Source organism: Stereum hirsutum, assembly GCF_000264905.1.
Source record: "Stereum hirsutum FP-91666 SS1 unplaced genomic scaffold STEHIscaffold_3, whole genome shotgun sequence".
NCBI lineage: Eukaryota > Fungi > Basidiomycota > Agaricomycetes > Russulales > Stereaceae > Stereum > Stereum hirsutum.
This window is the reverse complement of record NW_006763133.1, coordinates 1,527,090-1,551,876: the sequence shown is the minus strand read 5'-3', so window position 1 is coordinate 1,551,876 and position 24,787 is coordinate 1,527,090. Positions and strand designations below refer to the sequence as shown.

Here is a 24,787-nt window from a genome sequence, read left to right as displayed (position 1 = left end):
AGCCCGTAATGGTGTGAATTGTGTGCTCGCTGCGTCAATCACGGATTTGCACCCAGAGCTCAACCATTTTCTTGCTGGCAAAATCACTGCTTTCAAGACCCGGGGGCCGGTACGGGAGAATTATTCCAAAGAGATATATCACACTCGTACGCGAGGATCAATATTCAAAGGACCTCGGTCTCGCAGTGTGTGGTCATGATACGAGGTGTTAGGGCTGTATTAGTGTTACTCCTCGCGTTGCGAAATTCATCGCTTGCGATGCAGTGTCATATTGTGAGGCTGTCAAGTCGCAGGCTGTCTTTTGAAGGGCGACGAGCACAATGATCATAGTGGGGTATATTCCCTGGAAAGAAGTCAGATGTATGCTAGCTATATTAGCTCAGGAAGATACATACCGACAGTTGAATCATAAGTGCTGGCATGGAGTTCGTGAACATCCTCATGGAGAATGATTGGGATGCATCGAAGCCTCGCGATTGGTGGTATATGTAGTACTCCAGGCTGAAGATATAAACGCCCTAGAACAGGGAACATTCATCTTGGCTGCCTCGAGGAACTATCAGAATAAACACGTACCCATATGGCGCAGTAGAGGGTTCCCGACTCCACAAGGAGGGTGAAGACCGCCTCACTTTTTGTCCGCAGAGTACGCCCCTCGAGGTTCGTTCTGATTGCTGCTCTGTGTTTCCTTTGAGGATATCAATGACATGACAACAGACAGAGTTGTCAGTTGACCCACCAAGCTTCATACGCGATCAATCCTGTGGCCAGCACGTTGGAGAATAACGAAGTGCACCACACGAAGTAGGAGGAGCCCACAGGGCCCCATCTCGTGGAAGGATGAGCAGACGAGACGCTTTCAAACAACGCGGCCACTAAAAGGGGAGAAAATCATGTTCACCGAATTGATCCCTGGATCACCAGTGAGATGTCAGCTCACCGATATTGCATAAGGTACAGAATCCGCAAACCGCTGCTATTCTGGGACTCTTGTCCCACAATATCCACGCTCTCCAGAACACGACTAGGTCGTTGAGGATATACTACCTTTTCGTCCAAAGGATAACTCAACTAGATGTCACGAAGATATGGTAAGCACTCACGTTGATATTGGGGAGACACAGAAAGGCGACCAACAGTCTGTTCATCAACTTTTCCAGGTATTTAGGGACGTCGCCAGACCCGCCACCGCGCCCTGCGCAATCTTCGATGTAGACATTGATAGTCAGTTGATCGGTATCGAGAGCAGCATTAAGAAATACCCAAGATAGGATATAATGCACTGTGGAAACGGAGAACATGACGACGGTGGTGAGCCACATGGCAAGAATGGCTTTATTTCGGAATCCTCTCGAGCTGGATGCACACTTTCAGTAAAATACAATTGTGAAAAGCGTAGCACCGGCCCACCTCAACAAGTGAGTAGAAACAATGAACGAAGCTGTGGAGAGCGCTGTGATAGGTCGAGACGCAGACCGTGAGCGAGAGGTTTGGTACGAATGAGATAGAGACATTTGCATACCAAATAGGGCGCTTTCGACTGCGAGGGAGAAGAAATTGGTGTACAGCTCCCAGACCTGTGTGTTTGTCAAATCGTACAACTGTAACAATTCTCGAGGAATAGAGGTGTCGTTACTTTTCACCATCCTGTCTCCTGTCGGTAGACCGTGTTCAGCGAGCGAAAGCGGAATGCCAATGCGTACGCCCCGTCGTCTTTGCTGGGAGCAGCTTTAAGTAACATAAGTCGCATAATGTGGATCTATCGCAATCTCTCGTAAATAGCATCATGATGTCTCTACGCGAGGCTCGAGGTTCAATGAAGCACTGGAATGTTATAGATCCACTGATAGACCATCAGATGCATGACCAGGTGTAAGATGGGCAACGATCATGAATGTGGCCTGTCGCCCATATAACTCATGGTGGCAATGAGGATATGGATTGATGCGAGTACATTCACCATCAAAATTCTGTGACAGTTATAGCAAGGACGAACACAGTTTCGCTGCCGTCATAGTAACTTACTCCGAGTCAGGCGGCCGCTCGTACCTTTCCTCAGAGTGTGCATTGTCAACGGCGGATCCCCGTGGGAGTTTGAGGTGCATTATTCGCGAAGCTTGAGATCAGATGCAAGGTGTCTGCTCTACCGACCGCAATAAGTATGTTGTACACTGGCGGTAACGTAATCACTTTCCCGGTGCAAGAATCAGATCACGCAAATCAAATCCACATCAAAAAGCAACTCACATAGATCATGAACTAACAAAATACTGCCACCCCACCCAGTTCGCGATCACGAACCACGACGTCGTGGGTATGATCAAAAGGGCGAAGTACTTGTAATGTGTATCTCTCGCCAGCAAGTCAAGAACCTGTAACAGAATTCAACATCAGATCTGAGATCGAGACAACGAGAGCTATGCGTTCGTTGGAGAGGAGTAGAACGCACGAAGTTACCAGGAGGAGGGAGGAAAGCACTGAACAGGGTGGCGTACGATGCGAGGAAGAAGAAAGCGAGGGAAGAGACGATGAAGATGGAACCCGTGCGAGTGGATGGTAGAACGACTTCAGTCATGGTGCCTTTCCTAACAGGAATGTAAGCTTGGAGGGATGGATTTCAGTGGAAGAACAACATGATGCAGCCAGTGCGAGCGGAGAAAACGGCGGTTCGTGCTCCGAGTCGTTCAAGTCCAAGTTGAACCACGCACCCAGAAATGGAACGCCACGTCAACCCGGCTTTGCCCGAAAGTGGGCCACATTAGTGTGGGTGGCGTCGAAGACCTCGTCGTGCAAAACTACGGTGCAGACAATCCGAAAGCGTACCCAGATATCATCAATAAATATTAATAGCGTTGATACTATCGACACACAAGCCTTCAGACAAAAGGATGGAGTTTGACAGGTAACATGATTCATGGTACCCGCAAACGCTGGCAAGAACCGTCCATCTGGCAGTCACGACTCGGAAGACTCTTCAGCCTCTACACTATCGTACAATACAGACACAAGAATTACAGAACGATCGCGAACGAAACGAACGAACAAGCAGACAACGAGGATAGCTAGGAGAAATAGTAACTAGTAACAGACTAACTAATAACGCAACGCTGGCGGGACGAAGGAACAAGACTGTAAAGGATGACAGGTACGCAGGCGGGACGATTGCAAAACGGAGAGGAAAGATGCAGAGGAATGGGAGACAAGATGAGTACAAAGGATACTGTACATACACAACACAAGATGTGGCAAAGCTGAGACGAGTTCGGGGTGGTGGTGGATGGTGGTGGTACAAGTACAAGACAGAGCAGAAAAAGATTAATTTACGTCGAAGGTCGAAGGGAAGGCATGGTTGTAAGTGCACGAGATGTATCAAGACATCGAACTGTAACGTGAATGGTGATATACACTGGCGGAGGGGGGTGGAGATAGGGTCGAGGGCAGGGGAAGGGGAGGGTGGATGGGAGTGAGAGCAATACAGTCCAAAATGATTGCGAAAGAGTGTAGGCAAGGGCACACACTTTTAACCCATCATAAGACCCAAGAAAAGAAAACGGATCAAGAGAACGTGCAAGTAGTACAAATACAACCCGAAAGGGGCGAAGAAGACTAGCAGCGTGGGTGTGACGCTTCGAGGGCTCAAAAACTGCCCATGTTCGCGCGTTTGCGTGGCCTGCGGTCAGGTTGCGAGCGTGAATCAGAGAGGGAGTAAAAACCCCCAACGTGGCAGGGTGTATCTGAATCGGTGTTGCCCATGGACAAGGGGTCGATCGACGCCCTGGCGGAAGACATCATGAATGGGGGCCGTCCACCTACACCATCTAGGAAGGGCATATCGAAAGCACCATCTACCCCATCATCCGTCTCCCCTTCAGCATCGGCATCACCATCGAAGTCATATCCGATATCATCGCCCATGAACATCCCTCCGGCCGGGAAGATTCCGAGCATGCCACCATCAGCCGCACTGGATCTCCGTTTCCTCTTACCTCCTGCCCCGCTGACCTCTGACTCGCCTACTCCGTCGAAACCGTCATCGAAGTGAAGCTTCGCTTGGAAGCTGACCTCGGTTCCAGCGGGAGACCTTCCGTCCATGTTGTCATGATTGCTATCCGCACCGTACCCACTTCCGGGCAGTCCGAACGGATCAAGACTAGCGTGCCTTCCACGTAAGAACGGCGACTTGCCCGTCCGTTTCTTCACAGCGTCAATGAGTTGATCGAGACCTTTGCCAGTTATGGCGGGGTCTGGGAAGTCAGGATGGGGTCGCAGGGAAGGGCAGGAACGTATGGCGCGTGAGCTCGTAGGGGAAAGGGGTGATGTGATTGGGGACACGGGGGAGTCAGGCGAGGAGAATGTGTGTAGGGTGCTCAGGTCGGAGAAGGCTGTCGATGCTGAACCGGACGGGCGAAGGCGACGATGAAGGGCCTGGGCGACGGCCTTGAGGCGAGGTTCTTCTTCGGAGAACATTGAAAGAGCTTCGCACCGACGGATCCAGTAACTCAACTATGACGGACGCGGCGTCAAGAAGGTCAGCGGATGATGTCTGTGGGTAGTATAGAAAGAAGTGTGCAAACCTGCGTGTTTGACCATCCGGAGAGTGAAAGGATGGTGGAACGGGTGAGAGTAACATATCCTGTCGGGGAATCAGGATACGGATGCGAGAGAGATTTGAAAGGATTATACGGGTGGCTGCAATCCGAGGCGGCAACCATGACGAGAAGAGCGGCTGTCAGATACCATATGACATGGCATGGAAGATAACTCACGGAACGTATGTTCGAAGTACTTCTTTCACAACCTCGACTTTGACAAGATAGTCAATGGCTGAGGCGCCGCCTCCGTTTGCGGCGACGTCATTTTCCTCGACCGCAGCCTTCTTGGCTCGCGAGCGTGGCTGATTTTGTGCACGACCCAGGCGACGTTCGTACAGACGGGCAGAGAAGATACCCCATTTTTCATCGCCAAGCTGTGATTTGAGAAAACCAGCAGCATGGGGATCTATCTCAGGAGTCTGAGCAGGCTTTGGGCGCTTCGAGCCGTTCTGCTAGATAGATCCAAGAGGGTCGCCACAGCCCTCTGGGGTTATTTGGGAGGGTCGTTTTAGTAAGATGAGCAACGTACGGAGGAATCAAAGGTAACGATGCTATCCTCGACAGTCAAAGCGGGTGACCCTTCGGGTAGAGCGGCCTGGGGACTCGGTGGCTGCGAACTGGGATCAAACCGGAGAGTACCAGTGCCGGGCAGCTCGTTCGACGAGCGTACACTGACAGGGGAGAGTCTGGTACGAGTAGAGTCAGGCAAGGAGGATGCTGAAGAGGGCGACAGCGGCGATAGCACGGAAGCGGACGGCGGCACGATCATGGATGGACTGTCGTCGTCCTGTGCATAGGAGACGCGTTGTGAATAAGCGGATTGAATATTAGCGCTGGGCTCGAGGGGCAGATCGCTATTCAACTCCTCCTGCAAAGAACGGCGCGAGTAGGGAGGCCCAGGCGGAGGGGGATAGGAATAGGGGGCTGCACTGATATCAAGGGGCGTGAAGAGGTACGAATTAGGTTCTTGTGGTGCGGGAAGAAACTGATGGTGTTGAAAGGAGGCGACGGGGAAGCTGTTCGTTGAGTAAAATCCGGGAAATAATTGCCCGGGAGTGCGCGAAGGATTGGAGGGTGGCGCGAGCTCGAGAGAAGAGTCTGTGCCTGAGGAGCTGGTCCCGATTTCGGGCCAGTCAAAGGGAAAATCAGCCGTCACATCGGTCAAGAGGTTCGTAGTCGCCATGAATGGCGCCTGTGGGCATAAGAAAGGGTCGTAGAGACAAACGGGCAGTGCCACCCAGCAGCAAAGAGGCAGGTCGGCAAGCAAAGGGGATGGGGTGGACGAAAGAGAAGGAAAAAGATGATAGATGATGGTGGACGGGAGGAAGAAGAGGCGTGGTGGACGGCAACGAAGAGCAGGGTCGAGCGTCACGGTTGAGGATAACGTTAGTCGCTGTGGCTGAGACCACGCCTTTATGATCTGTCCAAACTGGGCAATAGGGGTTAGCCGGGGTCCATCGTTTAGGAAACTGTCGCTGTTTATTCGCGCTTCGACCACAAGCACTCTCCTTATACCCTCTTTGCACCATGAACGCCTCTCAGGAGAACGTCGCGACTGCCTCTCGGTGCGCAACTCATCTCACGCTTTTCAACTACGAACGACGCGACTGATCATCATCCACGCGTCCAGGCCTTCGCAACCAGCCCATGCTGACCATGATCGCGCGTCGTTGCTGGACGTTCCAGCAGACGACAAGGCAGAAACTTCCTCACTCATTCCACTCCCCGAGATCCCCTCTACCGATACCCTGGACCTCAACTTTACTTTCAGCTCCATCATCGGTCCACCATCTCCTGCGTGGGTATCAGATTTCGGTCGAGCTCTACTCTTTCCACGCGCTGACCTTCGTTGTCGTGCTCTTCGTCAGGACGGAGAAGGTGCAGAAGCGGGCGTCGAACGTCTTGAAGCTCGCGGAGGAGAACGAGAAACTGAAGGAGGAGCTGCGTGCGATGTCAGAGCGATTGGAGGCTGCAGAGCGTCGGCGGGCAGAGCTGGACATGAAGAGGCGGGCTCAGCAACAGAGGCCTCCGGGTGCAGCATGACGACGTTCTCTCCTCATTCGCTCTTTCGTGGGTTTCTGCCGCAGGAGGAGCTACTTCACATCGGGCGGGCTTCACGTATGGATGGTCCCTCGCAGGGCCTTATTTATACCACTGCATCCAATATTGTTCTCTGTATATATGATACCCTGTCGCTGAGGACATCCAGCCGTCGCGAGCCACCCAAAAGCATACTTCGAGAATATACCGACACGTATGACATGTATGGAAGCATGCAGCTATACCTAAATTGGACTCGGCGGACAAAGTTTCACGAAAAACCAAGAAATGAGTGGAGAGAGAGGGCTTGCGATGACGTAGAGGCTGGATATAGAAAGTTATCCCGATCCGGCTGTTGAAACTAGCCTGGTCAGCGCTCTGCCGTCAATTCAGGCTGCAGTCCAGCGCCTCGCCTATAAATTCTCATATCTTAACCCATCGCGGCCGCTCTTTCTTCTTTACCATCACCACCACCATCTCTCATACGTCTTATAGCTCCGTAAGTACCGCCACCATCGCTACAACATACCTAGCACGTCATGGTATCAACTCACCATCAGTCACCAGCACCAATTAGTGTATATTCGACATGGCGCCCCCAGGAAGTCGTAGGCCCTCTGAGCGTCGCGGCTCGGAAAGGCGGGGATCTGGGATGGACTCCAGGCGTCCTTCCATCGACCCGTCGCGTCTGATTCGTATGGACAAGTGCGTTACTCTCCTCGGCCAGATAGCACTGTTCGGTGCCCGCCGGTTAACTACGGGGACCATGCCGCCCATGCCTCCCAATGCAGTCTCTTTTGACCTCATTATACTCGGGCGACGTGTGCTGACAGTCCCCTCTTTGATACAGGACGCACCATCTCCAAGGAGCAGATGACTTCAACGTCGTCTTCGTCGGTGCTGGGAACATCATGTTCGGTGTGTTCGCCAGTTCTTTGTTCACGATTACTCCTCACTGATGCATACCCATCCAGGCTCTGATGAGGGCCCCTGGAACCACTCCTTCCGCCTGGAGCAGTGCGTAATATCACGTGTCCGGTACTAACACGCTTCGCGTTTTACTTACACTCCACCCCTATCGTGCTTCTAGCAAACTCGGTCCCCGTCTCAAAGTTGTTGCACTCATCGATCCGGCTATTGAACGTGCCACACAAGTGTTGCAAAAGAAATGCGAGACCTTCGTGCGGTCTGCGTACGAGAACACCCGCGTCTTCAGCACTCTGGAGGACTTCTTCAAGAACATGGCGCCTCGAGACCGGCCGAAGGCTGTCATCGTGGGCTCGCCTCCGATGTTCCGCGGTACCAGCAAATCCGGGAGGGATATCGAGTTGCAGATCATGAAGTTCTTCCCTGGCGTTGCCATGTTCATCGAAAAACCGATCGCCACTGGACCCGAGATTGAGCTGGAGGGAACGTTCCAAATCGCGGAAGAGATTGAGAAGAACGGTACCGTTTGTTCGGTCGGGTATGTTCTCGCGTTCTATTGTCCGTGTGTCTGATGAAGCTCATCGATCTGCGTGCTCTTCATGAAGTTACATGCTGAGGTACCTCAAGGCGGTTCAAATGATTAAGAAGGTCATCCATGAGGAGAACCTTCAAGTCGTGTCTACCATTGCCCGTTATGCCTGTGCCTACGAAGCCATTGCCAAGCCTGACTGGTGGGACAAGTCCAAGAGGTAACATCGTTCTCAGCTCACATACTACTCCTGTGGCTGATCCATCTGATTTCATTTGCGTATGATAGCTACGGTCCTGTTATCGAACAGGGCACACACTTCTGTGATCTCTCGCGCTACTTCGGTGGAGATGTCGACATCTCATCCGTCGTGGCCCACTCCCTCGAGTGGTACGAGAACCCAGGGCAGTTGAGCAAGCAGACTATCGACGAGTCCAAGATCGCTCCTGAGAACAGAATCCCGCGTGTTACCTCCGCAACCTGGTACGTATCGGCACCTACCATTTAGATTTTCTAGCTCATCCGTATTGCAGGAAATATGAGAGCGGTGCAGTTGGCAGCTTCATGCACGTCGTGGCGTTGCAGGGCCACAACTACAGCTGCGAACTTGAAGTCTACGCAGACGGATATCAGTTCAAGTAAGTGATTGTGAAATATATCGAGGAAAGCGGCTTTGCTGACGGTCTCTCCGATGTCAACAGGCTTATCGACCCCTACGTCCAGCCCGTGCTCTACATTCGTCGCCCAGGGTCAGATCTCGAGGAAACCCATCGCTTCCCTGACGACGATCCCTTCTTCTCTGAAATCTCGAACCTGATCGACGTCGTCGAGGACATCGAGGAAGACCCAGAGGGTGCCACGATCCTCAGCTCCTTCCAAGGTTCGTATCCCCTACCTGCAGAGCAGATCCAGTGACTAATATCGGTGCTTTCGTTGCAGATGCCACCAAGACCTACGAGCTCACTTGGGCCATCCGTAAGGCCAGCGAGGCGTCCAGGGTAAAGAACGCGGCCTGAGAATTCCGTTTGACTCTTCTTTGTGTTCGCGGGAATGGCCATGACGATCCAGACTAGACGGTATAGAGTATCCAGCGAAAGAGGCCTGTAGAACCCAAAAACAAAAGCAATTACTCCCCTTTGTACTTGTACAGTCCGCGCCGTTCTGTTTCGAATATGTACTGAACTGAATGATGTGGATTTTACCTTCCGATGATGTGCGGCCAGCTTAAGCTTGTCCAGGATCGAAGAGAATAGGAGCGAAATAATCGGGAATAGGGGCGGCGAATTACGGACCCACAGGGGTCTATTTCACGTGCGTGGGAAAGGCTGAGTCAGCAATCTTTGTTGATCGTCCTGCGTGACGTTCGTTTGGAGCGCGAGACTTGCACGCGCTCCGCTCGACCACTATCATCTCCCGCCCCGCCCCTGCAGGCTGCCAGTGGCCACCACTCTTCCTCCGCAAGCTAGTCACCAGCGCCACAACAACACACATCGACTACTACTCAGAAGAAAACAACAATGTCCAGGTCACTGACCTCTGCCCAGATCATCGCGCTGGGGGAGTACCTCGAGCCCGACTTCGAGGCGGGTTCTCTTACTGTGTCTCAGCTGCTCGGGATCTTTGGATATCACAACATCAAGTACCCTGCGCCCTACACGAAACCGAAGCTGGTGCAGCTTTTCAACGATGAAGTCAAGCCGAAATCGAAGAAGTTCAAGAAGGAGAGGTTGAAAAGGGAGAACAGCGTCGCTAGTGACGATGGGATAAAGGACGGGCTTACAGGGAGATATATCAATGACGATGCCTTGGTAGGCTTCTATCTCTTCCTTTTGCGCTACTTCTACCGTACATGTAATGACGATTCGACATTACGTTGTTAGCCTTTAAGACGCTCTTCGAGACGATCGTCTAGGGCTCCGTCCCAGGACTCTGAGATCGTGGAAGTCAAGCCTGTGCCCGTGCCGGTGAGCGCCTAAATGACTCCTCGACGCGCTAATGCTGGGATCCTCATGTTTGACTGCTGGAATAGGCACCACAGCCCCAACCGAAACGGCGTCGTTCGTCTGCGAAACCTGATTTGGGGGGCCCGTCGAAACAGGTGCCACCGCCACAGTCGCCGGTCATGGAGGAGAGCGAGCCGGAAGAAAGTGAAGAGGACGTACCGGTTCGTAAAGTGAGCAAAGGAAAGAAGAAGGTATGTTTTGGGCGTGGTGCTTCATCTGCGACGTGTGCTGATGCTTTGATATTAGTCGGATGCGAAGTCCCGTCGATACTCTACGGTGCGTCTTGTTGACGTGGCAAATTGTTTTCTTCGCACTGACCTTATATTCCGTATTCCTCTGATACAGCACGAAGACAGTGGATGGGAAGACAACAATATCTTCCAGTCTGGCGCTGAATCTTCTTCCCCCGTTCGCCCCTCACCCACCAAACCACGAGCAACCCGCAAGAGCAACCCACCCAAGGTCGTCACCCGACGCTCCTCCCGCAAGGCCGAATCCGCACCACCTGAGATGCCCTCATCGCCGTCCCGAGAAATGCCCGACCCGATCGACTTCCTAGCCCCTGTGGCCGAGACTCCCCTCAAAGCGCCCAAGTTCGAGCCTGTGCTCACTCCAGATGTGTTCCGCGAGAGCAAGATCATTGCGAGTGGGGGCTTGACGAGCAGTCCGTTCAAACCCGCGATATCCACGCCGGGGAGTCCTTTCAAGACGCCGATCAGTCCGTTCAAGTCACCAGTGTCGAGGCCTTCGCTGGTTCATCAGGAGACACCCAGCTTCGTCAAGGATGCTCGTGACGATGAGGAGTTAGAAGAAGTATTGGAGGAAGGGTCGAGCAACATGTTCAATTTCGATTTCGATGCCGACAAAAGCGCAAGTGCGGATGTAAGTAAAGTCGAGGCTGACGACGAGGCCTCGGGGGTGCCAGACGAAGAAGTAGCAGAGGAAGGGGAAGAACAGGTGGAGGAGTCGGAGGCTAAGCAGACGAACGCCGTCACGCGTCGCATCGCTGACACCAGTACGGCTATCGTACAACGAGTACAGGAACCTACATCCGGAATGGGTCGCAAATCTCTCTCTGCTATGATCCTCTTCATCGCCGTCTCGCTTCTATCTCTCGTTCCCTATAAGCAGGAATCATCGTCTATCGGTTTCTGCGACCCCGGACTCGATACCAACGAAATCCTAGAAGGTCTGCGTACCAGACGGGTAGCAGCTGAAGAATGTGCCGCGGAGAATAGGACGCTTCTCTACATCACTCCCGTCGCTTCCGCCAGCTCTTCAGCCGTCGCAAGCGAGAACAGTGCCGTCGCCCAGTCGCAGGCAATTGACCAACCTGTTTGCCCTCCGCCAGCCCTAATCCCTATTCCCAGTCCGAACGCCTGCACACCATGCCCCGAGCACGCCCAATGCTCACATAACAATATCGTCTGCGACAGCGGTTATATCATCCGCCCTCATCCCGTCCTCGGTTTCCTGCCCTTCCCCATGACCAACTCTCTCAACTCGCCTCTACCATCCCTCCAACCCATCGCACCCACACGGGCCATCCTTTCTGGTGTCTCCACGGTGTTCGACGGTCTGCCTGGTTTTGGCCCCGTCGCGTTCCCCCCGCACTGTGTTGTCGATCCTCGACGGAAGAAACATATTGGTGTCCTGGGGAAGGCCGTGGAGGCCGTGCTGGGACAGGAGAGGGGCAAGCGGTTGTGTGCGGGTGATACTATCCCTGTGAAAGATGAGAACGGAGGCGAGGCGAAGCGTTGGGGCCTGGAAATCAGTGCCCTCAAAGAGGCCATGAAGAAGAAGACCGCGGTATGTCAATGGTTTTTGTTGTGTGGTGCTCGGTGCACTCATCACGATTGTGGTTTCTAGCCCCAGCTTATGGACACATTTGACGACACTTTCGATGAAGCCATCGAACAGCTCCTGACTTGGGGCGGTGTCTTCACCCGCGTTGATACAGAGTGCGTCCTAGACATATACGCAACTTAATGCGATGTGCTAACATCTTTTGTAGAGGGCACAAGTTCATTGCACACAACACTCCGGATCTCGACTGGGCCTGTGCACTTACAGTCAAGTCGAGAGAGGGCTGGCAAGAATGGAGACTTACTCTGGGCGGTATGTATTTTTCTTCGTCGAAGTTTGTATACGTCCTAAGCAATGCTTTCTATAGGCATCCTCACGTCGTTCATTGCACTCCTTTATGGAAGAAACTCGCTGCGGCAGCGCGCGATCGACAACAAACGCGCCGCAGAACTCGTCCAGATCGTCCTTGACACTCTTCGCAACCAAGAAGTTCGACACTACACAGATCCCGTCTCTGAACCCCATCCTTACATTTCTTCAGTCCAATTGCGAGACCAAATCCTGCAAGATGAGCATTCGGTGAAGAAAAGGCAATACCTGTGGGATAAAGTTGAGCGCGTGGTAGAGGGCAATGCGAATGTGAGGGCGAACCTGGAAGAGGTCGAGGGCGGGGATGAGTTGAGGGTGTGGCGCTGGGTTGGCGGTGGCGCGAGAAGGAAGACGTTGCTCGATGACTAAGGTGAGGTGTGCTAGAATGTAAGAATAATGGCGTGCCTATCTCGCGATGTGTCTCTTTTTTTATGGTTGATTACTTATTGTCAGTATCTTTTGAATTCGTTTTGTTTTGTTTTTGATCTGCTTCCTCCTTTCGTGCCCGGTTTCGTCTTGCCTCCGTAGCCTGTCTCATGGTGTACTTGTGGAATCGGCCTTCTATTAACTTCTCTCTGGAACTACAGCGGATGGTTCCAACGCCACACGCTACGTACTGGTCTGCACTGTCTTCCCTGTGGCTTATGATCAGGTCTTCCTCACGGTCATCTCCACTGAGTGCCGTTAGCTTTTTGCGGTGCTTCAAGTCATATACGTTGTCTCGCTTCTTCCCCACCTTCGAGAATTGGTTCCATACAACGTCACCAACCGATTTGCATAGACGTGAGCGACACACGTTTCGTCTTTCACCGGCCAGCCACCATAATCTCCACTTCTTCGTCTCCTTCTGTCGTCCACTGTCGTACTATGTCCCTACCTCCTCGGCTCCCTCTGCGTATATATACCCAGAATACGATCAAATACTTCCGTCACGATGTTACTTATTGTCGTCCTCCTCGGAGTCTAGCACAAGTCTGTAAGATGAATGTTCTGACGTCTGGGTTCAAATTCTTCAGTTTCCCTGCACCTTTCGCTCTAACCTTAGCAAGATTCAACAGCCTGTCAGTTATTTCGTTGGGCTCCAGTTCGTTGGTAAATTACGATCGGGGGTACGAAACGCCAGTTGGTCCAGGTCTGTGAAGGACTAGTCCGGTCGGCCTTCATTGACCTATCGCCATCGGCCCTCTAAGTTCTGAATCTCGTGTGCGCATTTCAATTTGCAAGCGTTTATGTTCGAGGTGATTGGATAGATATCACGAGGCGAGAGTCTGGACTAAGCGTAGTCCAGAACGTCCTGTATCAAGAGGCTTCAGGAACTCGCTAGTGAACGCCACCATTGAACTTCTGAACCTCCTTCCGCGAGAAATCCAGGTTTGAGCACTCTCCCAGGCTCCGGAGGCATCATAGTGGCACTGTGACACGTTTACTTGTACAGCCCAAACCCGAGAGCCCCATATACTTCCGTCCATCGAGGTCCATCGCTGCATAGTATCAAAAATCATTCCATTTTCCCCAGCCCAGCAGCCGGCAGTGTCAGCCAAGATTGGCCTTCAGTGCCATGCCAGCGAGACACGCCGTCGTAACCTCCCTGCCCTTCCGGGCCACATTGAACAATGCATGCATGCCAACGATTGTGCGAATGACGAATTCATTGGACGATCCAGATCGCATGCAGCAGCGAACTCGGAATTTGCTTCCATTGCGCTTTGACGAAGCCCGCGTCTGTTCGCCAATCAGCGCGTTGCGGCGTCTCTTTCGCTTTGTTTCTGCGGCGTGAGCGATCTGGGTGGGTGAGAAGAGAGATCTTGGGTCTCGATTGCTCGATCGGAAGCAAACGAAGGGGATTGAAATTGGAAGTGGGGTACCGGTGGTGTCCCGGGGGATAATTGCGAGTGGATGATGGTGGTGGCTCGCGAGTGCCTGTCCTGTCTTCTAGTAGAGAACTCGAAAGTCTGGGTCGTATGTGTTTATGCCATGGGCCTCGACGTCGACGTCTCAGACAGGACAGTGGAGACGATTCGAGTTCGAAATTCGAAGAATTTGAGGGTTAAGGCACATCTTTGTGACAGTGCTTGACAATTGAAAGAGACACAGAGATAGAAAGAGCCTAGGCATATACAAGTTCGAGGGTACAGTACAGCATCCACTTGTCGTCGAGAAACCACCATCGCGACCTTCGCGAACTCAGGTTCAGACCACGTATGTGACTCTGACTCTCAGGATATTCGGGTAATAGGGCAAAATGAGTCTGGACCCGAGCGCAGTGAAAGACATACCCAATCGGGGTATAATAGCGTTAGTATGTCTTCGTCGACTTCGATGTGATTCGAAACATTCAATGGATCTATGTAAGTAGTGCTCGTAGTTCTGCCTTCTAGACTTCGCATCTTCTAGGTTCCTTGCCAGTGGGAGTCGAGAGCTACAGTATGAGTGTGCGCGCGAGAGCTTACTGCGACTAATCAATCACGACCTAAAAATGGGCACACCACAAGCACGCGAACATTGCGTTCGTCACATTCATACCGAACAGGGAACGACCAGAATCTACGATCGAGACACTGCCGGCGACAATGACCGTGGGCCTGTGGCAAGTTTGTGGCGACAGTGGACCTTAAACCATACGATGCGCCCAAACAGTATAGTAGTCAACGGCGGCCGATATTAACTTACAACCAACAGTCCAACGTGCGCATGCATCATCAAAAATCGGCGTAAACCCCGTTCAACTTGAACCATCAACATGGTCGGACCGCGCAGTGGCTGGTGATTGTGCCGTATCCTGATGCACCACTGCGATAGTGTCTGTATGTGTGCACAGTAATAGCGGGCAAAGTCGACCATGTGCAAGATCGCCTGGATCAGTGTTGTGCTCCTAGCGTCCGATTGACGACGGAGCGCTCTGTGCTTAGGGTCGTCAGTAACCGTATGATACAGACCCCTTGACCAAAGGTCGTTCGTATCGGTCGTGGCGTAGCGCGTCCGTCAAACACACTATATCACGTTTTAGTCCAAATCCTGCACTCGTAGTCAGATGTTGGCCCCTTTCCGTTTACGGGTCCCGGTGTACTATGTCTGTGTACGATTACTGCACAACGGCGGCATAAGGCCCCCACCCTCCAGCGTTCGCGCTGCTATGCATGCTCATAGAGGCACCCATGGGCATCCCCACCTGAATCTTCTCGATCAACGCCCGCTTCATGAATTGTTCCTCGGCGAGCACGCGCGTCGTCTATTTTTCCAGTCGCGATTTTTTTTTTTGAGTATTTGCGTTTTGATGTCGTCGTCGCGCCGCGGAGTTGTGGAGTGGTTGAAACAAGGAAGGACGTGCCAAGAGCAGCGATCCGCCGTTTGAAGGGCGGAGGTGTCAAGGGAGGCAAGGTGCAGAGAGCAAAGTTCAGTCAGTCTCACATGCAACGCGCGCCACAAACGGACAGCAAAAGGGAAGATGTAAGCTGTAAGCAGCTAGGGAAGTTGTCATGTCATCGGACAGACGGAAGTGAAGGTGACCAAATAATTTGACGATGGGAGATCGCAACAACAATAGTGTGGTGGCGGCGGAGACAGCGAGATCCGATAGGCACGAGATCGAGCACGAGAACGAGGATAAGGAGGAAGGCGAGGGAAAGAAGGGGCAAGAAGGGCAGGACGTACCCGAAGAAACCGGTCCAGGTCGATTCGGCCCGCGTTCAGGGCGCGGTGCAAGTGGTAGATGGTATCCTCGATGGCGTTGTCCTCGGCGACCAGGTCAATAAGCCTGGCAAGGTACAAAAAAGGAAAGATCAGTACGGATCGCCCCATGTCCAGCAATCGCGAACCAGACGCATCAGTGTGGTTGTAGACGCGGCACATCACGGAGGCAAAGCAGACGCGGCGTCTGCATTTGAGCGTCCGAGAGCTTGGCCACGAGCCATTCGGGTCGCAGTTACGCTACACAGGCATGACGTGCCAGGATAGGGTAACGGTGGATGCCAGGGGATTGATGATGATGACGAGGAAGAAAAAGGCTCACTGATTGTGAACAATTGACGTCGAACAAATTAGCTCGTCCACGGGCGGATCTCCCTTCCTCTTCAGTTCCGACACGTTTTTCTCTGCTTGCCCGACGGTCCCGCTCAGTCTCCCCGCCACACCCCGACAAACGTCGCGCACGGCCTCAAGTCTCGCCATCTCGTCCTGAATGGCTGGCATACCCGTGAGTAAATCGGCTTGTTGAGCGCGTAACCGTTCCGCGTCCTGCGTCATTGTATGTGTGAGCATGGAAAGTTCCGACGTCAGTTCACCGTGCACACGAGCGTGGAGGCTAAGCAGCTCGGGGTTTGGAGGACGCGGAGGTGCAGGCGCTGGGGCGCCTCCTGCAGAAGCAGGAACAGAAGATACAGGCGCTTCCTCGAAGATTTCTTCGTCCAGGAGGTCGGGAACGGGTTGGGGCCGGGGTGGTGGGACCACCGATTGTGGTGTTTGCACTGGATACGAATGCTGTGGTGGTGGGACGTGTTGCGGGACATTATAGTTATGTGTTTGGAAAGGTGGTGGTGGTTGGGGTGGTGAGACCGTCTGAGGATTGACAGGTACAGGAGACGCTATAGTTCCGGGAGGAGGAGGGACTGGCGCTGATGATGGTTGCGGTGGTGGTAATGACCACCGATGATGTGTAGTTGACGCTGAACTTGGCGACGCCAGAGAACTCGACTGGTGTGGTGGTGGATTCGGCACTTGAGGAGAAATTACACCTATGGACGTACTTCGCTGATGGGGCTGTGCAACCAGTCCCGGACTGCTGTGAATTTGCTGTGAAGATCCGGCCCAGAAAGGTTGAGGTGGAAGTGGAGGTTTCGGGGGAGGTACTGGCTAAAAACGAGAATACCATCATCAGAACAGGAAAGGGGGTGACATAGAGAATATAGACTGACGCTCTGGTACCTAGCGGGCGATGATGTACCACCATTGGAGTACGGAGGTGATTGAAAGCCGGGAGGCGTAGAAGAAGGGGCAGGGGTAGCCGTCGCAGAAGGGGGCTTGGGAGGTAATGCCGGACGGACATGGTGAGATGCGGGAAGAGGAGCAGTGATGGGGGTATTGGAGGTCGTTCGAGAAGAAGGAGTCGGGGGTGGTGGACGAGAAGCATAGTCAGAAGCTGGGGAAGAGACCGTGCGAGGCGGTACGGGTCCAGCTTGCTGCTTCGGTTTGGAGTACACCGGGGGTTCTGCTGAAAATTGGGCTTGGAGAGCTTCGACCAAGGCAGGTAGGCTGCAGCCCTATGGCGGCTGTGGTGAGATCAAGCGAGATCAGGGTAGCTTCCTGACATACCTCGCTCTTCCTTTCCCAGGATGTGATGTAGTCGATGGTGCAAAGACCGCTGACCTGGACGAACCTTCCTGGCCTCACGAGCATATCTGAGGTGGGGATAACATATGATATAGGAGGTCCGCGAGGGTAATCCTTTGTGACCCAAATCGCGACGGGGATGTGATAGGCCGCATTGCGGAAGGTTATGGGAAGGAGACCGTGGAGACAGAGTAACAATTGCGTGCGCCCGTCGTCATAAGCTGAGTATAATAGCAAGTGAGCATGGCCTGGCCGGAGGAGATAGCAGAACACGACGCACTGTAGACGTCTGTTTTCGGGCGGAGCGTCGGAAAGCGAACGAGAGTCGCGTCTACGTCTGCAAACAGCCTGTCCTGGTGCTGGTATGAGGATATGTTCTGTCTGAGCCAGGCGTGGACGAGCGCGTTGGACATTGTGAGTTGGAGAGCGCGCTGTGGCCGGACAGCCGCGGGTCAGGGATTGGCGGGGCACATGAGCCGGGCCATCGGTGCGGACCCCGCATGCCCAATAGGGGAGAGGTGCTGGCGGGCTGAGCTGGTGGAACCTTTTTGTTCTTGTTCGTCGTCGCAGATGGACTGATCTCCGGACGTCCGGGACTTGAACCCTTTGCTGTTTGCTCTCTTTACCGAAATGACCTCGAATGAGCTCCGACTATTAATTGCGAGTCTATGCCTTACCGGCTCTGCCGGGGGGAAGCTTGCCTCATTTGGAACCTTGAATGGCCCCATCATGGCTACGACTCATCGGAACTTGCATGCCGTATCGAATGGCGCTCGTTCCGCACAGACTGTTCCTGTGCAAGACAAGCACGTCCATGCGCTCGACGACATCGCTGGGGCGCAGCCAGTCAAACACCGGCCTTCTACTCCGCAAGAAGCCCGGATGCGGCACTCGTATTGTTTCACACGCAAGACATCGGGACACGATCTCGCCGACCCCTCGGCGGCGCTGGGGGCGCTCGTATCTCCAACCCACCGGTCCGAGCTTCCCTTTTTGACAGCCCCTTATTACCATCTCCAACTATTTGATCCTCCTTGAATGACTTGTATATAAAAGCCTCCGCGGCCTCTCCCTTTCCTTCTCCCCGCCTCTTTCCGCCTTGTTCCTCTCCTCCGTCCACTCGCCCAGCTTCCTCCCTCTCCAGCGCGCACTCATGTCGCCATCATCTACTGCGCGCTCCCATAAGAGCCCTAAGAGCTCTAGCTCTACGTCTTCCGCGGCCCGGAAGACTCTGACTCCGCAGAGAAAACATCGGAAAATGCTTCGAGACGGTACCAGCGAGGTTTGGCCAGAAAGTGTCGAACAAATATTCGTTCAAGGTCTGTTTCACTTTGCTTTTCGTTCCTTCTAGCCATATTCACGCAGATTTTCGCTCGTAGGTCTTCGCCAATACTGGGAATCGCCTTGGGCAACTTACTCCCGCGGTCGTAGCCGCTGGCGCAACCAATATCTCGTCGACCATCTTCGCAGTGCCGGTATTACTCGAACAAAGAAACAAGTCGCAAGCCATATTCAAGTCTTGCGAAACATGTGGAAGGGCGAGGCCGGTAAATTTTCTGCGCAGTCGTTAATTGACTCGATCTCCACTAACCACCGCTCTTTATGAATAGAATATCAACTTGTCGCAGGAGGCGAGGAGCTATTTCAGGAGGATGGGCTCCTTGTATCCCCAAATACAAAGGAACGCAGCCCAGCCTCAGCCTCTTCCGGTCCTTCCGTCAAGGAGGAACGTACCGAGTCCCAATCACCGCTGACATCTCCCACGGCTCCTCTCCTTGATTGCAACTTTCACAGCGATCCGAGCTCGCATTCTTCTTCTCCTATTGGCCTTCCTTCTCCTAACTATTTCCTCAATCCAACTCTCCCACCGCCGCTTGCTCTGTCTTCGCCGTGTTCCTCTTCCTCCGGGCCACGGCGCTCTGTCAAGGATGAACCCATCTTATTGAACCCACCGTTATATTTCAACGATTCGTCGTCTATACCCCTCTCCAACTCCATCCTTCATTCCCTACCTTTGCCTCGCAACTTTATCTCTTCCGTGTCGGTCTGGGCCGAGGGTGTGAATAGCCTCTCCATCGACGTCAGACAGGCCTCCCTATACGCGCACTCCTCGAGGAACGGCTCCTTCAATAAGGCTGTCGTTTGCTTCCGACTCTGCCTCCCCTCACTCAACAACGGCTCTCCAACCCTGCACGGCTTCTCCGCCGCCATCGCCTTCGGAGCTCCATGGACGACTTCCGCGCTGTGCGTCACCCGTGCCTATGCCGATAACTATTGCGATACTCGAGAGAGCGCGAGCCTCGGGCTCATGAACTCATCGCGCACAGCTGGGAGTGCCTGTCAGCCCGTGTCAGTCGTGCTACCAGATTCGTGGCTGTCGAGGTGCAGATGGCGTCAGGATGGTGAGTACTTTACACAGCACGGCAGCTTTGCCTTTTTATATTTCACCGCCCTCAACAGCGTGCGCGAGCCTCATTGCTGACACGTGCAACGTCGTGTTTTTATAGGCATCGAGAACCATGTCGTCCAGGACATCACAGTCGACGGCGAGGACCTGCTTTCCATCGTCTACGAGCTCCAACGGACCCCGTTCGGGCCTGCGTCGGCAGAGTTCATGGGGTACAACAATCCCGAGAAGATGCGCTTTACGACTGGCACCGACAACGTCTCTACGTCGAGCTCGTCCTCTTTCACACCCGCCGCTGAACCTCATTGCGCATCGCCATCATCGTCATTGTATACCATCCCCATCGCCTCGAGTAGCTGGAGCCACACGAACACGTGTACGGTACCTCGATCAGAGGACTCGTCACTGTACAATTTCGGGCAGGGCAGGCACTGTGTATCGCCCTTATCACCGGCAACGTCTGACATGGGATCGACTGCGTATCCTTTTTCCTCGTCGGCCCTCTTTTCGTGACCTCTCCAACCCTCTCGGAGGTCGATGTCGCGGTGGAGCAGGCCTGTGCGTTCGGTGCTCGGGTGTGATCGTTGTCATCGCTTCATCGGCGAAGTTAGACATACGTAGTCACATATGCGCTTTTTTCTTTTTCTCACCTCTTGTCTCTCCGTATGCTTTTTGCTTCTTCCGTTTTTGTCTTTGGCCTGGACACGTGTAGGATACCGATCGATGCGATTGCATTGCTGTGTGCGCTGCGAACGCTTGTCTCTGTTTCTATCTTGGAATTTGCTTGGAATGCCCCAGCCGGGCTATGGATACGATTTCAACTTTTCACTTTTTGACGACTTGATTTTACGAACCTGCATCTGACTGAATCTTACCATATTCCCCCTCCGGCTTCGTCCATCCTCCGAGTGGGTGACGAGTTCCCGCTACTTACTACTCGGTTTGGTCCGCCGTTGTTGTTTATCCCTTGCTCTGCCCTGTTACGTTGTTACGAACGCTCCCACCCCATCCCGTCTCAAACAGCCCATCCCATATCCATCTGTATCTCTAGCACGGCTCAGTACCAGTTTTGGAATTCCAGTGATGAAATTCGCATCTTCTTTTGTGTTTGTTCTCCGGTTCCCCGATGGGGCTCTCACGGCTATTCGGAAGTAAGCTTGTGCTTCGGAAGGTGATCGCAATCCTTTAGGAACAAAGGACACTACCTTCGCTCATACTTTGCTCACGGCAGCTTTGGGAAGCGGGGACGTCGACGCGCAGGCTAAGTGAGAGCAGAAATAAAGAGGCGTGCGTCATCGCCACATTGGCATGCCTCAAGTTTTGCCTCGAGGCTCACACAGCCTCTGCACGAGTTTTTATCTTTACCTCCCAAAACACACGTCCTCTTCGCACACACGTACGCAAATGACGAGGTACGACTCAGCACAGACAAAAAAAAGGGAGCAGACGACCGAACGAAAGAAAAAAAAAGCGCGATAAAAATCTGTGCTGCTGATCTGGTCTAAACCTTTTCGAACCTGGCCAACTTCTCCGCCTGCTCCCTCACCCTCTCATCCACATGACACCTCCCCAACAACCCGAGTTCCCAAAAGCTCGTCCCGAAAGGATTACAAAGCTGCGGGTCCTCCAGATCCGGCCGATACACGCCGTCGACCGTCCTGTCCTCCGTGCTCAACAGCGCCTCGAGCTTCGGGTCCCTCACCAGGAGCGTACGCACGAACTCGAGCGTTCGGAGTGTGGTGGGTGCGGGCCAGTGGAGTGAGGCTGTGAGCAGACGTTTTGCGAACGCTGCGGACCGCCAGGGGGGGATAGGACCGCCGGATGTGCGAGGGGAGAAGGCGAGTTGGAGGGAGCGGAAGAGGAGGTCGGATGTGGATGTGCTTTTTTGAGCTTTGGCGCTTTGGGGTTTGTTGACGCTCCGAGCGTCTTTCGAGGCGGAGGCGCTGGAGGCGCTAGAGGTGTAAGACGCTGTGGGCGCTGGCGCTTCTTCAATGTCGGAAAGGAGAGCGCTAGAGAGGATGATGCTGTAGAGTTGGGTCATAAAATCGCTCAAGTCGATGTTGAGCGCCTCGCCTGTGTGTGTAAAAAAATAGACCGAGCAAAGTGAGAAGGACAAAAAAAAGTTTAGCAACTTGGTGAGATCTTGGGGCAGTCGGAGATGCAGCTAGGCCGAGGACAGAACGAGAAGATACGGGGTTTAGATGGATCAACTAACCTTGACCCGAGAGCAGTTCAAATGCTGTCACAATGCACTGTAGTCGGAGTCGCATATCGTTTCCCCGGCTCACCGCATGCGACTGAGACGGTACAGCTACTTGCTCGTCCGCTCCAGCAGATTCGCGGACGATCAACTCCTTCAAAACTTTCATGAGATCCTTGAAGAAATCGATGCTGACGAGGTGGGCAAATCTGGAAATACCCTGCAGCGCGGCGGGTAGAAGCGGAGTCGGAGACGGATTCTTCATGATGCGGAAGTAGAGAACGAAAAGTAGCTTCAGGGTCTCCGTTTGCTATCGATCATGAAACGGTCAAGTGGGCCGCGTCAGTGGTATGATTTTAGAGCTTGGACGGCAAGAAGAGAACAAAAAAGGAGTTCACTCACATGTGAAGATCGTTCCTCCTTATCGACCTCAGCTTCCGCCTCCTTCATCTCCTTCTCGATCTCTTTCCGCTCCTTTAGAACCTTCTTCGCTTTCTTGCTCAGGTGGGGCTGCTGAGGCTTATCCTTCCCTTTCTTCCCTCCCTTGCCCTTTGCGGGCGCGGTCTCTTCCTTCTCGGCCTTGTCCTGAGAGGAGCGTACGCCGAGCTCGGATTTGAGCCGGAGATGAAGGAGACAAGAGAGCACGTTTGGATGTATATTGAACCGCCGTTCCTTAACCATGCGGTTCAATAGACGAACAAGCTCGAGCGAAGCTACGCCAGTCTCGTCATTTCGAAAAACGGAGACGATTGCGTTCAGACAAAGGTCGGAAGACTGTTCTCCGGAGAAGTCAATAACACCAAAAACAATCACAGAAGGGGTCAGAACGCAAAGCGATCGCGAGCGAGAGGACGAAGCGAACGGACCTCATCCCAGGATTTCTTGCTCAGCCGAGCGACGATAGCCGTGGCCAGGTTCTCGCGAAAGTTGAAGTGTGTGACATCGACCAAAAGCGTACACATACACCGGAGAGCCACGTCCGCTAGTTCAGAATTCGCTATCATACACAAAGACAGTCAAATCCTAATTCATAAGCGGCCCTGAGCGGTAATGAATCGTGTGGCGGAAAGACAATACCTTTTAGTTCTGCGTCGAGCGATCGTAGATACGACTGATACACCCCAACGAGCCCCTGCTCCCATTCTCGCGTCCTAGCGACCATCTGACTGACTTTCTCGGCTTTTTCCTTGTCCGTGAGGGCTCGTATCCTATATCCCGGCAGGACGTCCTTGAAGACCGAAAGCTGAGAAAGGATAGCGAGTTTGCGAATCATAGGGTCGTTAGCCACAGGTTCAGGATGGGCCGCAGTGGAGACCTCGGGAAGGGAAAACGTATGCAATCGCCGGAGGAGTCCAAGCTGCGGGACAGTCTGTCAGATATCGAATATGCGAGTGATATGTGGCGTACTTACACTATCCTCGGGGTCACCAATGATTTCCTGGCAAATCCCCGCAATCTGCTCCTTCGCCGCTTGTACCCTCGCCTTTCGAGACTTGGTCTGAAGGACATCTGTGACGGAGGCACGTCCAAACCGAGCACCTGTCAAGATATCCTCCCGCTTCGACCAAGGTTTTGCGGGGGTGGGCTCTTCCTCCTCATCCTCGCTCTCTTCCACCTCCTTCTCCCGTATAACGATCTGCTCCCCGTGTTTCTGTATCCGACCGTCAGCCAGCTTTATCGGCAGACGATCTATGGCCTTCTTCTCGTCCTCGTCGTCCCAAGAAGGCCGACGCTTCCGTGGCAGGGCCTCGTACGACATTTCGACGTCAAAGTCAGAGTCTCGTGGTCTGGCGCGGGGTTTACGAGCAGAGGGCTCAGAAGCAACGTCGTCGTCAGAGAGAGCAGAGTCAACAGTCGCCAAGTCGTCATCATTGTCAATAGCAGAGCTCCAGTCGTCCTCTTCCTCATCGCCGGAGTCGGAGTTTATAGACGGAAGGTGATCTTCTGCGAGGCGTTTTGCCGGAGCAGGTTTCGTCAAGCGATGTAGACGGTCTTGCTCCTTTTTACTCCTACTCCATGTAAATACTCGCATCATCGAAGAGCGTAAGAATAACTTGCCTGGCGATACCTTTGGCGTCCAAACTACCCAAGAATCCAACGGCTGGGCCGTACTCCTCCAACAATTCCAGGTCCTGATCCGACAACTCTGCCTCGTACTCGTCGTCTTGACCAGGTATCGGTATCATCAGTCTGTCGTATGCATGGTCCTTCCCTTTTCCCTTGGGCTCCTTCGATTTACCATTCTTGGAGGGTTTGCTCGATGATAACTTGCGTTTCTTCGAAGGACCCTAAATAACACAGAGAATTAATGAAACAAGCTCTGACCGAGAGAAATTAAGAAAATTGCTGAGATACCTGGGCGGATGAAGATGGTCGTTTGTTGGAAGATTTGGTACCCATGATAAGAGAGGCGAGAGAACGCCAGTCGTCGAGGAAAACGCGAAAGCAACGAGGCTTCAGCAAGACTGCAGGATGTGCAGAGAGCAGGCAGGCACGTTCAGAAAGTTTGATTGCAAATTCGTTTTAGAAGATCGCCTTCCAAGAAGAGGGATATATTCCCACGATTCCTCGACGCCACAGACGCGCCCG

At 53.2% G+C, this 24,787-nt stretch overlaps 9 protein-coding genes across 9 annotated transcripts; 4 read left to right on the top strand and 5 right to left on the bottom strand.

Annotated features, from left to right (window-relative positions):
- Window positions 1-216: 216 nt before the first annotated feature.
- On the bottom strand, window positions 217-1,335 carry STEHIDRAFT_118977 (uncharacterized protein). The gene is made up of 6 exons (XM_007300918.1): window positions 1,104-1,335; window positions 941-1,047; window positions 740-875; window positions 577-688; window positions 396-518; window positions 217-343 (listed from the first exon to the last, which is right to left on the bottom strand). The coding sequence occupies exons 1-3, from the start codon at window positions 1,320-1,322 to the stop codon at window positions 860-862; spliced, it is 342 nt and encodes a 113-aa protein (XP_007300980.1). The 5' UTR covers window positions 1,323-1,335; the 3' UTR covers window positions 217-343; window positions 396-518; window positions 577-688; window positions 740-859.
- Window positions 1,336-2,252: 917 nt separating this feature from the next.
- Window positions 2,253-2,575, bottom strand: STEHIDRAFT_51627 (uncharacterized protein; the record flags this gene model as incomplete). The annotated part of the gene is made up of 2 exons (XM_007300422.1): window positions 2,253-2,372; window positions 2,450-2,575. 2 exons carry the CDS (start codon window positions 2,573-2,575, stop codon window positions 2,253-2,255), a joined length of 246 nt encoding a protein of 81 aa, XP_007300484.1.
- A 584-nt stretch (window positions 2,576-3,159) lies between these two features.
- Window positions 3,160-5,968, bottom strand: STEHIDRAFT_118975 (uncharacterized protein). The gene is made up of 4 exons (XM_007300917.1): window positions 5,122-5,968; window positions 4,767-5,044; window positions 4,575-4,689; window positions 3,160-4,503 (listed from the first exon to the last, which is right to left on the bottom strand). The coding sequence occupies exons 1-4, from the start codon at window positions 5,773-5,775 to the stop codon at window positions 3,637-3,639; spliced, it is 1,914 nt and encodes a 637-aa protein (XP_007300979.1). The 5' UTR covers window positions 5,776-5,968; the 3' UTR covers window positions 3,160-3,636.
- Window positions 5,969-6,056: 88 nt separating this feature from the next.
- Window positions 6,057-6,844, top strand: STEHIDRAFT_166187 (uncharacterized protein). The gene is made up of 3 exons (XM_007300916.1): window positions 6,057-6,157; window positions 6,223-6,390; window positions 6,461-6,844. Exons 1-3 carry the CDS (start codon window positions 6,120-6,122, stop codon window positions 6,633-6,635), a joined length of 381 nt encoding a protein of 126 aa, XP_007300978.1. The 5' UTR covers window positions 6,057-6,119; the 3' UTR covers window positions 6,636-6,844.
- A 440-nt stretch (window positions 6,845-7,284) lies between these two features.
- STEHIDRAFT_51091 (uncharacterized protein) lies at window positions 7,285-9,104 on the top strand (the record flags this gene model as incomplete). The annotated part of the gene is made up of 9 exons (XM_007300381.1): window positions 7,285-7,337; window positions 7,483-7,550; window positions 7,607-7,649; window positions 7,723-8,097; window positions 8,165-8,308; window positions 8,377-8,571; window positions 8,622-8,726; window positions 8,790-8,968; window positions 9,028-9,104. The coding sequence occupies 9 exons, from the start codon at window positions 7,285-7,287 to the stop codon at window positions 9,102-9,104; spliced, it is 1,239 nt and encodes a 412-aa protein (XP_007300443.1).
- A 501-nt stretch (window positions 9,105-9,605) lies between these two features.
- On the top strand, window positions 9,606-12,635 carry STEHIDRAFT_51002 (uncharacterized protein; the record flags this gene model as incomplete). The annotated part of the gene is made up of 10 exons (XM_007300368.1): window positions 9,606-9,896; window positions 9,969-10,025; window positions 10,118-10,316; window positions 10,444-10,615; window positions 10,754-10,894; window positions 10,967-11,375; window positions 11,412-11,900; window positions 11,961-12,052; window positions 12,106-12,209; window positions 12,265-12,635. 10 exons carry the CDS (start codon window positions 9,606-9,608, stop codon window positions 12,633-12,635), a joined length of 2,325 nt encoding a protein of 774 aa, XP_007300430.1.
- A 2,631-nt stretch (window positions 12,636-15,266) lies between these two features.
- On the bottom strand, window positions 15,267-18,020 carry STEHIDRAFT_118971 (UEV-domain-containing protein). Its single transcript, XM_007300915.1, has 6 exons — window positions 17,872-18,020; window positions 17,574-17,812; window positions 17,177-17,521; window positions 16,276-17,114; window positions 15,918-16,020; window positions 15,267-15,495 (listed from the first exon to the last, which is right to left on the bottom strand). Exons 1-6 carry the CDS (start codon window positions 18,002-18,004, stop codon window positions 15,349-15,351), a joined length of 1,806 nt encoding a protein of 601 aa, XP_007300977.1. The 5' UTR covers window positions 18,005-18,020; the 3' UTR covers window positions 15,267-15,348.
- A 676-nt stretch (window positions 18,021-18,696) lies between these two features.
- Window positions 18,697-21,016, top strand: STEHIDRAFT_118970 (uncharacterized protein). The gene is made up of 4 exons (XM_007300914.1): window positions 18,697-18,910; window positions 18,971-19,138; window positions 19,202-19,993; window positions 20,099-21,016. The coding sequence occupies exons 1-4, from the start codon at window positions 18,745-18,747 to the stop codon at window positions 20,509-20,511; spliced, it is 1,539 nt and encodes a 512-aa protein (XP_007300976.1). The 5' UTR covers window positions 18,697-18,744; the 3' UTR covers window positions 20,512-21,016.
- A 353-nt stretch (window positions 21,017-21,369) lies between these two features.
- On the bottom strand, window positions 21,370-24,670 carry STEHIDRAFT_166183 (nucleolar complex-associated protein 3). The gene is made up of 8 exons (XM_007300913.1): window positions 24,554-24,670; window positions 24,257-24,486; window positions 23,610-24,207; window positions 23,276-23,555; window positions 23,065-23,195; window positions 22,601-22,972; window positions 22,214-22,508; window positions 21,370-22,071 (listed from the first exon to the last, which is right to left on the bottom strand). Exons 1-8 carry the CDS (start codon window positions 24,596-24,598, stop codon window positions 21,500-21,502), a joined length of 2,523 nt encoding a protein of 840 aa, XP_007300975.1. The 5' UTR covers window positions 24,599-24,670; the 3' UTR covers window positions 21,370-21,499.
- Window positions 24,671-24,787: the final 117 nt, after the last annotated feature.

What these genes read in the sequence shown, in the direction of transcription:
- STEHIDRAFT_118977 (XM_007300918.1), bottom strand. Translation starts at nt 1,322, where the DNA reads ATGTGGCTCACCACCGTCGTCATGTTCTCCGTTTCCACAGTGCATTAT. An exon ending in TGTGTCTCCCCAATATCAAC is followed by an intron (nt 1,048 to 1,103) that starts GTGAGTGCTTAC and finishes TTGGACGAAAAG; the next exon opens with GTAGTATATCCTCAACGACC.
- STEHIDRAFT_118975 (XM_007300917.1), bottom strand. Translation starts at nt 5,775, where the DNA reads ATGGCGACTACGAACCTCTTGACCGATGTGACGGCTGATTTTCCCTTT. An exon ending in TCGTTACCTTTGATTCCTCC is followed by an intron (nt 5,045 to 5,121) that starts GTACGTTGCTCA and finishes GGATCTATCTAG; the next exon opens with CAGAACGGCTCGAAGCGCCC. An exon ending in CCGGATGGTCAAACACGCAG is followed by an intron (nt 4,504 to 4,574) that starts GTTTGCACACTT and finishes CGTCCGTCATAG; the next exon opens with TTGAGTTACTGGATCCGTCG.
- STEHIDRAFT_166187 (XM_007300916.1), top strand. Translation starts at nt 6,120, where the DNA reads ATGAACGCCTCTCAGGAGAACGTCGCGACTGCCTCTCG. An exon ending in AACGTCGCGACTGCCTCTCG is followed by an intron (nt 6,158 to 6,222) that starts GTGCGCAACTCA and finishes CCACGCGTCCAG; the next exon opens with GCCTTCGCAACCAGCCCATG. An exon ending in ATCGGTCCACCATCTCCTGC is followed by an intron (nt 6,391 to 6,460) that starts GTGGGTATCAGA and finishes GCTCTTCGTCAG; the next exon opens with GACGGAGAAGGTGCAGAAGC.
- STEHIDRAFT_118971 (XM_007300915.1), bottom strand. Translation starts at nt 18,004, where the DNA reads ATGTCCAACGCGCTCGTCCACGCCTGGCTCAGACAGAACATATCCTCA. An exon ending in CCCGAAAACAGACGTCTACA is followed by an intron (nt 17,813 to 17,871) that starts GTGCGTCGTGTT and finishes TATTATACTCAG; the next exon opens with CTTATGACGACGGGCGCACG. An exon ending in ACCTGGACCGGTTTCTTCGG is followed by an intron (nt 15,496 to 15,917) that starts GTACGTCCTGCC and finishes CTGGAAAAATAG; the next exon opens with ACGACGCGCGTGCTCGCCGA.
- STEHIDRAFT_118970 (XM_007300914.1), top strand. Translation starts at nt 18,745, where the DNA reads ATGTCGCCATCATCTACTGCGCGCTCCCATAAGAGCCCTAAGAGCTCT. An exon ending in CATGTGGAAGGGCGAGGCCG is followed by an intron (nt 19,139 to 19,201) that starts GTAAATTTTCTG and finishes CTTTATGAATAG; the next exon opens with AATATCAACTTGTCGCAGGA. An exon ending in GTGCAGATGGCGTCAGGATG is followed by an intron (nt 19,994 to 20,098) that starts GTGAGTACTTTA and finishes GTGTTTTTATAG; the next exon opens with GCATCGAGAACCATGTCGTC.
- STEHIDRAFT_166183 (XM_007300913.1), bottom strand. Translation starts at nt 24,598, where the DNA reads ATGGGTACCAAATCTTCCAACAAACGACCATCTTCATCCGCCCAG. An exon ending in GCAAGAAATCCTGGGATGAG is followed by an intron (nt 22,973 to 23,064) that starts GTCCGTTCGCTT and finishes TCCGGAGAACAG; the next exon opens with TCTTCCGACCTTTGTCTGAA. An exon ending in TGAACTGCTCTCGGGTCAAG is followed by an intron (nt 22,072 to 22,213) that starts GTTAGTTGATCC and finishes TTACACACACAG; the next exon opens with GCGAGGCGCTCAACATCGAC.